At 41.9% G+C, this 17,136-nt stretch overlaps 1 protein-coding gene across 1 annotated transcript in view; it reads left to right on the top strand.

Annotated features, from left to right (window-relative positions):
- The window catches only part of ARMC3 (armadillo repeat containing 3), a 53,053-nt gene that overhangs the window by 13,458 nt on the left and 22,459 nt on the right, over positions 1-17,136 (top strand). The window contains exons 7-10 of the mRNA XM_066627628.1: positions 2,207-2,401; positions 4,474-4,657; positions 16,238-16,390; positions 16,496-16,601. Coding sequence (XP_066483725.1) covers positions 2,207-2,401; positions 4,474-4,657; positions 16,238-16,390; positions 16,496-16,601 — 638 coding nt within the window. The remainder of the gene's footprint in view (positions 1-2,206; positions 2,402-4,473; positions 4,658-16,237; positions 16,391-16,495; positions 16,602-17,136) is intronic.

Genomic DNA, 17,136 nt, shown 5'->3' with positions numbered 1-17,136 from the left:
GAGGGCCACATCATCTCTTTGACACTGGGCTGGGGGAAAAAAAGAATTAATTTACGTTTAAAATTTGCATAAGTTTACATAAATGAATATATTAAAGATGAACTTATACAAATGAATGAAGGTCTTGCAATAGCTCAAGGCCTATAAAAGGCCTTGCACAAAGCAAGGCTGACATTTCCTTTGCTGCCTCTGCTGCATCACAGACATGAAACAGCAAGCAGTGGAGGGAACCCTCATCCCACAGCTCACGCAAGAGGTCAAACAGTCGCCCTCTTGCTGAGAGCAGTTGCGTCGGGCTAGTGCGGGCTCCAGCAAATCTCTGGAAGGCCAGAGGCTCACTGGAGACTGGGGGCTCCCTGAGGGCTGCATTGAGAAGCCTTGAGGGCCGCATGTGGCCCCAGGGCCAGGGTTTAGGCACCCCTGCTCTAGAGAAACAAGCACATAGAACTCAACAGTATGTTTAAAGTAATACTGTATGTAGTTTGACTCTCAGATTGTGGTTCTCTTGTCTTTTCACAAGTGATAGCAAAGCATTTAATACATGGGTACTTTATATTTCTTTCCTTGTATCTTTATATTTCTCCTGCTGTACTCTCAAACACATTCTCCTCCCACTCCATCATCTAAAAACTGGAAGCATAGCAAAAGGCGGTGAACCTACTGCTGTGCTGAAGGAACATTGCTGTTCTGCCCTACACACCCAGTGGGGGTCAGCATCGTTATCTCCAACAGTGCTCATCATATGTTAGGCAAGAGGGAAGGATATCTACTTCTCCACCCTTTCTGAAAAAGATTGCTGTGCTAGCACACTCTGTACAGCCCTATCAGCTTTGCTTGCAGGTGGTTTTACTATCCTTGACCCTTGCGTGCTCGTGAAGGAGAGATCCATGGCTGATAATCTATGTATTTCTGACAGTGGGTTGAGGCAATTTACTTAATGGCGAGTCCCATTGATTCCAATGGAGTTTACTTCCAATTAAGTGTGCTTAGGTTGGAGCAGACTCTATTTGCATGCACATAAAGGAAATCATTTTCAAGACTATAATGTCTAAAATCTATCCTCTCTCTATTGTGCAGAAAAATTGTTTGACCCTTCTAGAAGGGTTATGAAAATGTCTGTCTTTGGGGGAAGGGAATCAGAAATAGTTTTTGCCTTGTTCTTGCATTACACACCATGATTTTTCTTAACTCCAGGTAAATGCTTTTGACAGTTGCTTTTCATAAGGGAAGGAAGGTTATTGTAATTGGTTATTTTCACAATCAGTGTTAATGTCACCATATGCTGGTTAGCAAAAGAATAGTGCATTTGTATGGGAGTTCTTTTCAGAGTCTAATAGCTTGATCCACAACCCAGTGAAGCAGAAGTACTGGGATTTAAGCTGATTTAGCATCATTGACTTCAGTGGTACCAAACTGGCTTAAATCCAGGTGCTCCAATATAACTGCACTGTGGATCGAGCTGTAAGTGAATCAACTCAGTAATGAATTCAATTCACAGCTCAGTCTTTTCTAGGGCATCAGAGCATGTCTTTATTCTGAATCACATTTGCTGTTTCCCTTCTTTTGCTATCTAGCTGTCTTTGTTGTAAGGTATATCTGGACAACTGCACCTGGTGCTTGCTTAGATTGATAAGGAAAATTGCACAGAAACATGCGCAGGGTTCCGTTTTTTAATTTATACATTTTTATTTTTTACCATTTTAATATGGACATGGCAGCTATTGTTTTCAGAGGATTTGTATGGCAGAAAAGGTTGAAATATTTAGCAAGACAGTTTTTAACCTTATTTGGGTATTAAAAAGTAGGAAAACAGAGCTGAGAAGGTGCAGGAAACTATATAAATACCTTCTTTGTACTCAGAAAAATTATCAAACTGTATCTGATTGATCCTTTCTGTTATATTCTTCTCATGATGGGTTGAAAATGTTTCAGCCCAAGTGATAATTCCTTCTTGAAAAATACCTAAAAATGTAACATTAAATTAACTCATTGATAATGCATATTAAATTATATACAAGGCTGGATTGCTGAGTATTGTTCTGTGTGATGTATAATTTGTGACATTCACAGCATAACAATTGCCAGCATCAAAATAACAACTCATTTAACTGCATTTGTATTCAAATGCTCATTTGCAAAATCAAGATATTCTGCATTTATTGTGTTTCCTATCACTTAATCATTTTTGTTTGACATTTAACTACAGGATTTTCAGAGTCGTGCTGCAGTTCGTGAACTGAATGTGATTCCTCCTTTAATGGAACTTCTGAAGTCCGACTATCCAATCATTCAGCTATTAGCTCTTAAAACTTTAGGTACCATTACTATTGATAAAGAAACCAGAGTGATGCTAAGAGAAAATCAAGGATTGGATCATCTTTTCAAGATATTAGAAACTAAGGTACTATTTCTTTGAAATGATGGCTGTCACCCCGCTGAAGATGCTTGATTAACCATGACTTTTAGCCATTTGGTTAATTAATTGGTTCAGTCTGCAGAAGTTTGCAGAAGTCTGTATATCTGAAAAAGCAACTGTTCTGAATAAACAAAGCACACCTCCTTTGTTTTGAAATGATTCCTCTCAAAACATGCACGTATTGCAGTAGGCATCTTCTTAGAAGAGGTATTCACTCTTTTTTTCTGACAAAGGAATGAATGCCTTTTAAAAAAAAATTGTACTTGCCACCTCAATTTTCTGTGGTACTTGCATTAACATAATTTGAAAAAAATTAGAATCTGCTGCTTGATTATTTACACATGAGATTTTTTTCTCACTTTCCACTCCTTATAAGGTGTTTAGGTGGCTAGCACCATTAATTTAAAACTATCTACAATTAAAATAATTTTTAAAATTAAATGTTTAAACAACCAGAGGCACATTTTAGATAGCCACCCCTCTACTATTATGGAGTGCAGGGGAGGTCAAAATCTCATGAATAAATGAATAATTAATTGGATAGCAGATCAAAATTTAACCATTTAATTGAGTAAATATTCTATCCCTACTTGAATGTATAGTGAACTATATGCCTAAACTTAAAATTTTCATTTGATATAGTTGTATTTTCTCAATGCAAAATGCTTTCTGAGAATCTTTAGCTAATTGTTTCTAGTTCAATGGAACAGTGGGTTTACATGGCCCCAATTCAGAAAGACCCTCCCCCCCCCTTGAACAGATGGATAATTACTGGTTGCTAAGAAAGACATAACTGGGATCATTCCCTCCTAGCAGAGGTAATCAGTACTGAGCATTGTTATAATAGACAGTGTGAAACATCTCTTTGATGTGTACCCAGTCCCTCAAAACAGCAGCATTCCAGCACAATGCATGTAACCCCAAGATGCAAAATATGCATTTGTGGGAGCCAATTCAGTAGATGAAATGGGGGGGGGGGAATACCTTGTGTGTGTGTGTGCGCATAACTACTGTGCTAGCATTTCACTTGACTCAGTAGAGCAACTTTAATATGGAAGACACTTTAATATGGAAGACAATAATGTTTAGTTTTAAAGCAAACCATGCTAGACTGTGATTGAATTGTAGGAACCTTCTGTCTCTTTTAGAAAATATATGCAGTGGGTTCTCCTCATCTGCTGGTTCAGTATCTGCAGATGCCAAGCCCACAGATGGAGGGCCTCAGAGGACCTCCCAGATGTGACCGGAAGTAACTTCCTATTCACACCAGTGACTTCTGGTCACGACCAGAGGTGTTATGAGGCCTTCCAGCCCCAGATTTCATTATCTGTGGAATTCAGTATCCACAGGGGTCCTGGAATGGACCCCCCCCCCCGGTACTGAGGGCCCACTGTATTGTGTTTATTTGTCTCAAAGGAAAATCATGAGGTTTCATGAACTTTAAGTCTGTTGGAAATGATAAATACAGTATTGTACAGGTTGGGCATCCTTGATCCAAAGTACCTGGAACCAGAAGTGTTTTGGATTTCAGAATGCTTGCATGTACATAATGAGAGATCTTGGGGATGGGACCCAAGTCTAAACACAAAATTCATTTTTGTTTCCTATGCTCCTTATATAAATAGCCTGAAGGTAACTTTATACAGTATTTTTAATAATTTTGTGTATGAAACAAGGTTTGTGCATGAAACACAGTTTATAATTTTATTTCTTCAAACAAAAAAGTAAAAAAAAAAAAAGTCATGTTGGCACTCAAAAATGTTCAGTGTTTTGGAATATTCCAGATTTCTGAATTCCAAATAAGAGGTACTCAACCTGCAGTATGTGGAATACTTTCCTTTCTTTTTTTAATTGTGCTAAAGGTGATATGAGCACATGGTGTACAGTTTGGCAATACCTTCAAACAATGCTATGGAGGCCATAAATGTATTATTGGAGGATAGCCCAGTGAATGACATTCTTCCTACCATAACATGTGGCCTGAAGTGGTTGACATGTTGCGCTTTGAAAACCCAGTTTTAATTTTCACTGAGTGTCTGTGTCTTTGTACGTTTTAGGAATTTAATGATCTACATGTGGAAGCTCTTGGAGTGGTGGCAAATTCTCTTGAGGATGTAGATACTATGCAACTGATTCAGGAGACGGGGGGTCTTCGAAAACTACTTGCCTTCACTGAAGTTTCCACTCTTACTGATTTTCAGAAGAATGCAGCCAAGGCTATTGCTAAAGCAGCTTATGATCGTATGTCACTGCTGAAATTCATATGCTATTTCTTATGAACGTATTTCATGCCAGTCCTGGGTTTATTTTCATGGCTGAGGTAATGTTAGTTTGCATGTTACAAACTCAACTCTTCCACAGGGATTAGTCTGTGGCAACCAAAGCAATGAAGAACCTTGCAGCACCTTGAAGGCTAGCAAACTTACTCTAGGGCTGGGGTCGGCAACCTGTGTTTTCAGAGCCGCATGCGGCTCTTTCAGTCCTCTGATGTGGCTCCCCAGTGGGGGCTGGAAGCGGGCGCCCTTCCCCTTGGCCTCTGCCCAGCCAGCCCAGCCAGCGCGATGTGCTGCAGGTGGCTGCTGGTGAGTGCGGGGCGCCGCTCCTCCCTGCAAAGCTGCAGCTCCTTCCCTGCAAAGCGCCCCCCCACGCGCACAGCAGCTCCTTCCTCGGCAGGCAGGCAGGGGCAGCTGCGCTCTCCTGGACCTGCTCTCCCCGCCCCACTGCGAGCAGGTGCGGGGGGGGCAGCCGGGCACCTCTTCCCTGCGCTCTTCCTTCCTTCTCCCTGCAGTGGGCAGGGGGCTGAACGGAAGAGGCGAGGCTGGTCGGGCGATGGGCAGGAAGGAGCGAGGTGAGCTGCACTCCTCCACACTTCCCTGGGAGGAAGCCCCATTCACTCTACTGGGGCTGACTTCTGAGTAGACAGGCAGAGGAGCCTGTCCACACTTCCCTGGGAGGAAGCCCCCGCTCACTCTACTGGGCCTGACTTCTGAGTAGACAGGCAGAGGAGCCTGTCCACACTTCCCTGGGAGGAAGCCCCCCCCTTCACTCTACTGGGGCTGACTTCTGAGTAGGCAGGGAGAGCAGCCTGTCCACACTTCCCTGGGAGGAAGCCCCCCCCCTTCACTCTACTGGGGCTGACTTCTGAGGAGATAGGGAAAGGAGCTTGTCCACACTTCCCTGGGAGGAAGCCCCCCCTTCACTCTACTGTGCCTGACTTCTGAGTAGACAGGGAGAGGAGCCTGTCCACACTTCCCTGGGAGGAAGCCCCCCCTTCACTCTACTGGGGCTGACTTCTGAGGAGACAGGGAAAGGAACCTTTCCACCCTTCCCTGGGAAGAAGCCCCCCCCCCCCCGTTCACTCTACTGGGGCTGACTTCTGAGTAGACAGGGAGAGGAGCCTTTCCACACTTCCCTGGGAGGAAGCCCCGTTCACTCTACTGGGACTGACTTCTGAGGAGACAGGTAGAGGATGTCCCCTGGTTTTGGTGTTATGTGAGAGTGTAAAGAGCATCTCTCTATCCACTCTGTCCATCCCCTGCATAATTTTGTATGTCTCAATCATATCCCCCCTCAGGCGCCTCTTTTCTAGACAGAAGAGGCCCAAACGCCGTAGCCTTTCCTCATAAGGAAGGTGCCCCAGCACCTACAAGGGAGCTACAAGAAGGGGCTACATTATAAAAATGGGACCTGTAAGAGGGGAGCGCATTATAAAAGTTGCATATACAAGAGGGGAGTGCATTATAAATTGGGACATACAAGGGGGAGTAATAACTATAAATCTCTTTATTGTATTGAAAAATACTAGTCATTAGATTTTGTATTTCATTGTACCTCTTTTACATTACTGTGGAAAAGACACAAAGTTGACTATTTACTGTTGGGCAGGATTTTCTGCTAGGGAGGGCACCAGCCCAAGTCTTGCCTATAGCACCAAATTGGCTAGGGCAGGCCCTGGGAAAATAAATTAGTATTTAATTTAAATGTATTTTATTTTAGCTCTTTCGTTTTTTATCTGTAATTCTAAATTTAAGATTATGGTGATCTTGTAACATTAAAATATGTTACATATTGTTTTCTCTGTAGCAGTTCATTCATTTCAAAAATGCAACACACTATAGTTTTTTTATACATAGCATAAAGGTAAAAAAAAACTATATATGCAGTGTTATCTTCATTTTAGATGTCAAAAGGGTTTTGTGGCTCCCGAGGTTTTCATTTCTCCAGAAAACAGGTCCAAATGGCTCTTTGAATGTTTAAGGTTGCCGACACCTGCTCTAGGGTAAGCTATGGTGGACTACAGTTCACTTCATCAGATCCAAAGAGTATAATGCTTGGTAGGCAGAGAGAAGGAAAATAAAAATGAGTTTTGGGGTTTTTTTGTGTGTGTAGTACATGGGCATAAAAAGAAAGGAAAAGGTGGGAGGAGCTAAATGACTAGGAAATGCAAAAGGCCTAGTGTTGTGAAGATGAGCATTATGATGGCTCACAGTAACAGTTACTGGTGATAACATCTTCCTAGCAATTCATTAACTTTGTAATGTGGTAGAACTGGTAGGATCCTTTTCAGGCCAACAGGACCAAACATTGTTATAAATTCTAATTCAGCTTCTTCCCTTCGATGTTCTCCTTTGTGCAGAATGACCATTTTAAGGCCTGGAAGATTACAGTGTTCTCCCAATGGTTTCTAAATGTTACCATTCCTGATATCATATTTGTGTCCATGTATTATTTTGTATAGAGACTGATCTGCTATTTTATTGCCTGTTGTTCTATCTCTGCCTGCTTATTGTGTTTTATTTTTGATACTGTGTTTTATTTCATTGTGAGCTGCCTTGCATAGTTTTTAACTGGAAAGGCAGGGTATAAATTCTTCAAACAAACAGTTTGTCCTCTGTGGACAGCAGAAGGGCACTGTTGGTAGCTAATCACAGTGAATGAACCCCTGATGGTTTAGCCAACATTATTAGTTCCTATGTTGCCTGAATTGATATGCCAACCTTCTTCGGGGGTTTGCAGCAGGGATTGCTCCCTTTTGTTTGTCTCTGCTGTATGTTGTTGCTGCTTGTGAATAACCTTTTAAGATTAGGGAGTTGGGTAAGCAGCTCTCTCTGGGTAAGCAACTTCTCTCTCTGGGAAAGAGAAGTGTCTTTGTCCATTGTGGGTTGTAGATCACTGATGGCATATTGGAGTGGTTATAGCTGAGAACTGTAGTGACAACTAGTGGTGTTCTGCAATTTTCTCTTCTGAATCTGTCTCTGTAGTGGGTTATTCCTGGGTGCCAGTCTAACTTTGTGAATCGGGACTGGTTAGGACAACTCAGTTGCTGTATTGGTTAAGTGGTTGCCCTGCTTTTGAGCTGGACAGGCCAGATTACTTCTTGTTCATTCCTGGTCTACAATTCTGTGACACATATTTTGGAACCAGTTCAACAATCTGTGCTGATAGACATTTAGTGAGTGGGGGTGCGGCACAGGATGCACACTTCATGCCAGATTTGGGAACTTGAGTCAGTGACTAGGACTTGAGTCGTGAAAATATGCGATTTGGGGTGACTCGTTGACTTGTGAGTCACATGTGTGGAAGTCTCTGAAAAACACTCGAGTCAGGGACCCCATGATTCGGCACTTGTCCCCACACATGCTGACTCAAGCCTGCCTGTATCTGGGTGTGCTTGCTTACAGTTTTTGCTGCATGAAAAACCTTGTGGGGCCAGCATTCCGACAAGGCGAGCAGCAAGTAAGTTCCAACTGGGAGGCAGGGAAGGATTAATCCTTTCCTCCTGTAATGAATGAGGGAAGGTGGGATTGGACTCTCTTTTCCCATCTCTGATAGGAAGGAAGGAATGGATGATCATTGTACAAAGGATGTACATTCTGTTATTTTCATTGGCTGAGGGAGGGCAGGAGGAAAAGTTTCTTGCCTTATGATTGGCTTGAGAAGCTGAGGGAGGAGAGGAAGCGGGAAGGGGGAAGGATTATAGGGATCACATTTTGCACCACATGGCTGGTGGGGAGAGGAAAGCCTCATTGAATGACCAGCTGCACTGGGACTACTTCTGAGTAGGGGCATCAAGGATCAGGTCGTCATGATAAACCTTGCAGTTTCTGTACGTGACTCTCCTCCCTCTTGCCACTTCTGTCCCGGCTCTCACGCAGTTCCCCCCACCCCCTCCTGCCCTCTTTACTGATGGGACAGAGCAGCAGGGAAGTAGTTAAAGAGAACGCCGACAAACACACAGATCCGTGGTGGGGTTTTTAAAGGGGGGGCAACTCAACTTGAGTCTTTTAGATTTGGGAACTAAATCTAGATATAGATTTGAGTCACTAAAGGGTGACTCAGCAACTTGGAATGTGTCCCTGAAGTGTCCCCATTACAACTCTATTTCAAGTTGAGTTGCAGGGGGGCGGTGACTCTAGACTCGATTCGAGTCAAGCCCTGCTGGATTTTCCCATCCCTGCTTCATGCATCTGATGCAACAAACTGCAATCCATATAAGTTTATGGTATGATCAATTTGGCAGCTTGTGTGTGCCACAGGATACTTTGCTTTTTAATTGCAATAACCTAAATCTGCTGCAAGTTGGACAGCGCAAACTGTTGCAAGTTGGACAGCCAGTCCATAGCATACAGTATCACTGAGAGAGCACACTTTGCATGCTAGGGTGGGGGTGGGACCAGACAGCCTGGGACAGGCGAGAAAAATATTTTCCATAGGCCGCCTGGATGGCAATGGGTCTACTGACTTATACCAGCTCTTTTTCTGAGGAGATGGCGATTTGGGGCCAGGAAAGGAGAACAGGATCCAGTACGCACTTCTGCGACTGAGATCCACCCCTGAACCAGCCCCAGGTACTCCCCTGAACTTCCTCAGTCCTCCCCCCGTCACCACCTTGCCTGCTCCAGTGTGGTCTGGGTGGGCAGTTGGTATGCGTTTAGGACTTTTGGCCATTTGCAGCAGCAGCTTGGGAGTGCCTGTACGGTGCTGCTGCTTTTGTGTTGCAATAATTGGGTTTACAGCAGCAGTTTGTGAGATCCATTGCTATGGGTCCAGGATAAGATTGGGCATTAATCTTCTAAATCTCAGGCAACTGGAAAGCAGAATTTTTTCCTGCAAAGTCAGAATTTAGAATGGTCTATAGAGTAATGTCCCCAGTGGATTAACTACTTCATTTTTTTATTTTTATAATTATTCATTCTTTAATTCTTGTTTATATGAACAGTTCACTGCTTTTGAATTCATCATGGAATTCTGATACATGCAGGCTGGATGCACTCAGCATGACAACAATGTTTAAATATCTCTTAGAGTAGAATCTATACAGTGATTTGTCAAGTTGCAATCAAAGTGCAGCAGTGCTGAATAACAAAATATAATGATATAAAAAATAATGTACTTCTTAATGTCCATAATAGGATTCTGAGTTCCTCAAGGGATTCTGGTGACATAAGCTGTGACAGACTTAGATACTTCTTATTTCCCCATCACTGGGTTATTAGTTATTTCTAGAATCTCTGGAATTATTACCTTAATTTATGTGTATTTGCCATATATAGTTTCTAATGCAGAAAAGCTTCTTATTCTTTGCAACATCTTAGCTTTCCAGTATTTTACATATTTTTCTTCAGCACCCCAGTTTGGCAAGTTGACATTTTAGAGTTTATTTATAGATACTAATGAAACTATAGGAAGATTAGAACTGACATGAATGGACCTGTTCCTGTTCTTTGCTGCATTATTCTGCAACTTGTCAACTGGGCTTCATCACATGATAGTGGCAGCCCATGTAAACCTGATCATCAGTGGCACAGACAGAAAGCAGGAGCTGAAATCCATTTAGTATTTTTCAAGTTCCCTGCTTATATCATGACAGTGGAGAATTGAAGGAAATCATGATGCAAATTTCTTTTAAAAGAATATTCTCACGATTAGCTGTTCTGCAATCTGTACTAAGTCGTACCATCGAGCTCTGCTTTCTATCTATCAATATGGAACTGAAAGCCAACAGGAAGGTAAAGTTTTCTAATGCCACTCTGATGTACCTCAAATCATAGGGAGGTCAGCCTTATCCATTCTCTTTTGCCTTGATTTGGTTAAGAGTTCTTAAGATGTTTGCAATCCACCAAGCTTCCCATTGACACTGACTTTCTACTAATGTTACATTCCTGAGCTTTGAAATAGTCACTGATTTTAGAATTGACTTTATTGTTTTTGCTGTATTATGTTGTTCTCTCTCTCTGTACATTCTATATATAAAATATTATTAGAAATATACAAAAATACAATTACGAAGTATGACCTATATTGACATAAACGCGTTATAAATGTCGCATACATAATCACAAATTTACACAGGCTATAAAAAAATAAAGACCCAATTTACACATGTGAAGTGTTCTTTAGGGATCAGTAGACTGTATTTAATTTTCATGAAATTTAAAAATGCAGCCCCGGTAAAATAGATCATTCCAATATTTTTTCCCTTACCAATGTTTTTTTTTGTTCTCTTGGGTGAATATATTCAGTGAGTTTTGCCATCTTGGCTGTCCTCCAGGGTCTAACCAGCCAATTTTGTCTAGCAGGAGATTGTATGGAATACCACTTACTGGATATCAAAGTTTTTGCTTTTGTTAAGAGATTCTAAACCAGTTTCAAATTACATCTCAGATTATATTTCTATTCCCTATGACTCCATGTAGCTGAATACAGCTGTCAGTATTAATGATGTATCTTCTTGTTACTTTTCTTTACCAATGACTTCAATTTAGTTTCATTTTAAAAGTTTTCTGTTCTGACAATGACAAGCTACTGTGGGTGCAGCTGCTCGACAAAACAAAAATGAGAAGCTAGAAGTACTGCATTGTCTGCAGTGGTGTGCAGGTGCTGTTGATCTGAATTGTATTTCTCATCCTAGTGTTGTGAACATCCCACATTGTATAATCTAATACTCAAAGCATTTTGGTGGTTGCAGCTACTTCAGCTACTGCAGCCAGTTTCTAATAAAACACTGGAAACCTAATCCAGCAACTTTCAGTGGTTCTGAATGGTGCCCCCCCACCACTCCCTTCTTCAGTTGCTGATACAATAGGTAAAACCCAGTAGCTCTGCTTACAGAGGTGGGTTTTGATGTGCATGGTTGCAGAAATGTTTTTGATTTCATGTGCATTGCAGGTCTGAAATTACATAGCAGAGCAGATTGAAGTTGATGTAGCATAAGAGGGGAGTCCGTAGTAGACTATGACTGTTCTGTCCATCCATATTTACACAGTTGAGCATTTCTGACAAAAGTTGAGCTTATGGTATAAAGTTTAGCTGTTGCTCTTATTAAAATTAGATGGACTTGTGCTAGTAAAAAACCTGCATGCCATACAGTGAAGACGATCTGATGCCACAGTGTTCAATCAACCTGGTACAGTTTTCTCCACACTGAAGTTGATTGCAAATGTTTATTTAGCTCTTTATGGTTAACACAACTCTCTTCTACTTTAATTTGCCTTAGCTGACACTTCCATAATGAATGCTTACAGCTACTTGGAGAAGTGCACTGGGGTTCTGAACTCACATGGCCATTCAGAGAGTCATTCTCAGCTCTACCGGCCACTCAGAACTGGGTGCTGCCAGTTAATAAAACAGTGAAATGTAATGGGTCTTTTAGTCAATTTCTGATTAGTAAAGCTTTCTGAATCATCAAGTGATGAATATCACAATTTTTACCATATTTATTTTTTTTGAAAATTGATCCCCCAGCAGATGCTACTGTATTTATCCTTTTGCAATGAAGTGATGTTAGCAATTATGGATGGGGTAGATTGAAAGTTCCTGTGTCTGAGTCTGTTTGTCCACAGAGAACTGTGAAGTTGACATGGGAACTTCTCACATGATTTACTCACCCTACATTTTTCCACATTAAGAGATAGTTAGGATTGGGTTGCGAGTTGTCTAACTCCACGCTCAGCAATGCAGTGGCAGCGATGCGACTTCTGTTGCATCCTGTACAGTGACGTTACTAGGGTTGTGTCACCTGGTGCGGGAGACCAGTGTGTCACCCCTAGGATGCAGTGGGTGGGGCAATGCCCCAAGCAGTGGGTGTGTTGATGTATTTTGGCCAGTAGTGGTGTCACCCTGCCCTGTGTGCGTCACCTGGTGCGGCCCGCACCCCTAGCAATGCCACTGATATTGTGGAGGAATTTTGGCTGCTAGTGGTCTCCTTGAGATAAGGGGTCAACTTGGACCTGCACCAGTAATATCACTGGTGCAAGTCCAAGTTGATCTATACCAGTGGATCAGGCCTGGAAAGGGGGTTGGGATTTGATGTGTTTCGCCACCACCGATCCCCTCTTAGGCCTGACCCACCCTCCCCCTGCCACTGCCCCAACCTGCCAATCCCCACTCCCTGTGCAGGCTTACCTCCACTGGTGGGACTCTGTTGATTTGCTGGCATATGTAGAAGGGCTTTGGCCTTTCCGCTGGCATGCCATGTGCTTTAGGTTTGTTCCTTTACCTTGGGGCTGTGTTGTGGTCGCGTAGACATTAGAAAATTTGTTAGAATTTAATGAATGCTGTTTTTATTATTTATTCTAAAAATTTAATGAAAATTGGTTAGAATCTAATGCAGAGGCAAACTTTCATCCTTTGAACCAATGTGACCACTGTTTTCAGTGAACTCTCAATTATTACTTTTTCAAATGTATTTCATTTTCTCTTTCAACAATTAAACCAAATATCAGTTTTCTTTTCTTTTATGTAAAACTGAAAGATGGTTTTAATTTAAAATATATTTTATCATAATTACTATTTAGAAGAATAGTGAGATCAACACTTTTGTTCCAGATTCTAAGGAACAAATAATGTACTGTATAAAAAACAAATTACTGACAAATGGAGTCCCCCTAGAGACCATTACCAGGGATTACAGACAAGTTTGGCAAGCATTGAGCCAGAGGCAAAGTCCATTACATGTCAAGCCAATCTGTAATCCCAATTAATACCTTCTCTAGAGTGTTTGCAGTTCTACATCAATAGTGTGACAAAACTTGTTTCTGCCTTTTTTCTGAATTCTCCCAGAACCATTTGAAGTATTAAAAACTGTAACTTTGATTGGTGAATTACAAAACTGTATGGAAAATTGACACAGGAAAGTGTCTGCTTTTATCTGAAATTCAATTTTTCCTATGCATGTTCTCAATTTTTAATTCCACTTCTTATCTGTATACAGGTTGAACTTTCCTGGCCCTCAGAATGCCTTTTAAAGGCATAAAAATGTCAGTTCCAGTTTTCCTCCAAAAACTGGAAGTGGTGTTATTTTGCCTCTAGGAGTATTCTGAAGCCTGCAGAGGCCATGGGCAGATGCGCACGGCCTCTGCAGGCTTCAAAAAGACCACTGGAGGAAACTGTACAGTTCCAGTTGCCTTCGGAGGGTTTAAGGGACCCTAAACCACAAATTTGTTTATCCACAGTTTTTGGAAACCAAAAATGGATCCCCTGCCAATACCAAGGCCCCACCAGTATTACAAATTTTAAAAAGAAAAAAAATCTCAGATGTGCAAATTATACATTGTGTGTTCTTTAATATCCCACTTATCATTAAATACCACAGGGGTGATTTCCAGAATAGCTCTGTGAGGGAGCACATTCACCTCCTTTAATCGGTGCTTCTCTCAACCCTCAGATTGCGTCAGCAGACTCGGTTGTACAATACACTGTCATCATAAATGTATCTGGTACACTCTTCCATGGAGCAAGAAGGTACACTCTTCCCTGCTCCATGGGATGAGCCATGGAGCAAGCCTGCTACCCCAGGGTAGACCTGCCCACGGACAGCCCAGGCACTGAGTTCCCTGAGGAGGGAGAGTGTCATTACTAGTGTCATTGCTTAATATTTCTCTCCCTCTCTTACCCACACAACCATAGCACATTCAAGTCTTTTCTGGGTTGTACCTCACTGAGTAAGGCAGTGGAGACTATAGGTGGATTCCTCTCCAGTTTAAAGAATTAGGTTGTTTTGTTTTAATATAAACTGGTCCTGAATCAGGTTAGGGCTTCCCAGAACCTGCTGTTTACATTTTTAAAAACACATACAATCACAGGGCCAAGAAACATGATTCATGTTTCATTTAGTTTGGTCCTCAGAATGTCACATTATTTTTGAGGCACAAGTGGATCTGAATGAGTAAAGGAGAATGTTGTGAGCTTGACTTTACTGTGGGTATCTAGGTATACACAGCAGTGAGTATCAACAGCAGTACTTGAACCAAGTTGGTTCAATGTCAGTAAGTGTAAAGTCATGCACATTGGGGCAAAAAAATCAAAACTTTAGATATAGGCTGATGGGTTCTGAGCTGTCTGTGACAGATCAGAAGAGAGATCTTGGGGTGGTGGTGGACAGGTCGATGAAAGTATCGACCCAATGTGCGGCAGCAGTGAAGAAGGCCAATTCTATGCTTGGGATCATTAGGAAGGGTATTGAGAACAAAACTGCTAGTATTATAATGCCACTGTACAAATCTATGGTAAGGCCAGACCTGGAGTATTGCGTCCAGTTCTGGTCGCCGCATCTCAAAAAAGACATAGTGGAAATGGAAAAGGTGCAAAAGAGAGCGACTAAGATGATTACGGGGCTGGGGCACCTTCCTTATGAGGAAAGGCTACGGCATTTGGGCCTCTTCAGCCTAGAAAAGAGACGCCTGAGGGGGGACATGATTGAGACATACAAAATTATGCAGGGGATGGACAGAGTGGATAGGGAGATGCTCTTTACACTCTCACATAATACCAGAACCAGGGGACATCCACTCAAATTGAGTGTTGGGCGGGTTAGGACAGACAAAAGAAAATATTTCTTTACTCAGCGTGTGGTCGGTCTGTGGAACTCCTCGCCACAGGATGTGGTGCTGGCATCTAGCCTAGATGCCTTTAAAAGGGGATTGGACAAGTTTCTGGAGGAAAAATCCATTACGGAGGAAAAATCCATACACACATTACATGATGTGTATGTGCAACCTCCTGATTTTAGAAATGGGTTATGTCAGAATGCCAGATGCAAGGGAGGGCACCAGGATGAGGTCTCTTGTTATCTGGTGTACTCCCTGGGGCATTTGGTGGGCCGCTGTGAGATACAGGAAGCTGGACTAGATGGGCCTAAGGCCTGATCCAGTGGGGCTATTCTTATGTTCTTATGTTCTTATGGGAAAATGGGTTCCATACACAGCTTCTCCCCTCTTATGTTGAGTTGGACACACTCGTATGAAAGGTGTATAAATAAAACACATTTTTAACTAGCCTCCCTCTGTAGCTAGCCTTTGCATTAATTTATTTTGTAATGCAACTGTCAAGTACACAGCATCTCTACTGGAAAAGTGACCTTTTAATTTCCATGTGCATGGCTCCTATTAGCACTAATTGAGGGAAGGCATTATACCCAAGTGAGGATAGGTCTAGTGGGGGTGGGGAAGGCAGGTGCATTCCTGATTCTACATGCATTTAGTGATTTTTAAATATTTTAAAAATAAAAGGGAACATAATCTCTAATGTTGTTAGTTCATTTCTACTTAAAGCGGGTAATTGAACTATATCCTTTTGTTCTGCTCTAAAGAGCCCCATTTTTTTTTCCTGCAGACTTCACTGAACCTGAATCACGATTAGTTGCAGTATACAAGCTAATGCGTTATCAGGGCATATTGTGTTTTGATGTTGTGCTGAACAAAAGCAAACATTTGCTAGCAACATCATCTGTATGGAAATTGATATTTTGCTTCCCTTCTACTCATTTGCCATCCCATTTATCTGAAGATTGGTGTTACTGATTTGTTGTTGTTTTGTATGCAGAAGAAAACAGGAAAATTCTACACGAGGAAGAAGTTGAAAAATGTCTTGTCACCCTTTTGGGAACAGATAACGATGGAACTAAAATAGCAGCTGCTCAAGCAATTTCTGCCATGTGTGAGAATTTAGCCAGCAAACAAGCCATTGGAGCTTTAGGTAAGCCCGTGACAGAGGAGGTGGAATTGTGATTCATACAAAAATGTTTACCAACCTGCAATTTGAAACTGCATCTCTACAGTTATTATTTTTTTTTCCCAAAAGGAATTCCTCAGCTAGTTCAGTTGCTAAGCAGTGACAATGAAGAAGTAAAAGAAGCTGCTGCTACAGCTCTGGTTAATCTGACAACAGCCCATCTTAGCAATGCAAGGTAAGTGCAAGATGGATAAAGAATGGTTGGGCACCTTGATCACTTTTTTCACCTACCTCTGTGCAATTTCTAGGTATTCTTGCACAATGTCCTGTTACTTCCCTTTTGCATTAATAATCCCAATTCTGTGCTGCTCAAGGAGTGAATCAGCCATTGATAAAGTTTTACCTTATCATTTTTGGTACTGTGGTTATGTGAATTCTACGGTCAAGTTAGCTAGTTGTGTGTTTAGGGAACATGGAAGAACAGGGATGCTTGCATTCTATACAAGTACAATCTTACATATCTTGGGAAATTTTAAAAACTAGATTAAGAGCCCAAACTTAACCAATTTTCCAGCACTGATGCAGCCACAATGCAGCCCTAAACCCACTGCGAGATACAGGAAGCTGGACTAGATGGGCCTTTGACTTGATTCAGTGGGGATGTTCTTATGTTCTTACAGGGCAGAACAGGAGCCTTGTCTCCCCTTCTCCCCAGACATAGGTTCGTTGATATGTATGCAGGTACCATGCCATGCTGTTACAGAGACTGG

This window comes from Tiliqua scincoides, chromosome 5, assembly GCF_035046505.1.
Source record: "Tiliqua scincoides isolate rTilSci1 chromosome 5, rTilSci1.hap2, whole genome shotgun sequence".
In the NCBI taxonomy this organism is placed as follows: domain Eukaryota; kingdom Metazoa; phylum Chordata; class Lepidosauria; order Squamata; family Scincidae; genus Tiliqua; species Tiliqua scincoides.
This window is presented reverse-complemented; position numbering and strand designations above follow the sequence as displayed.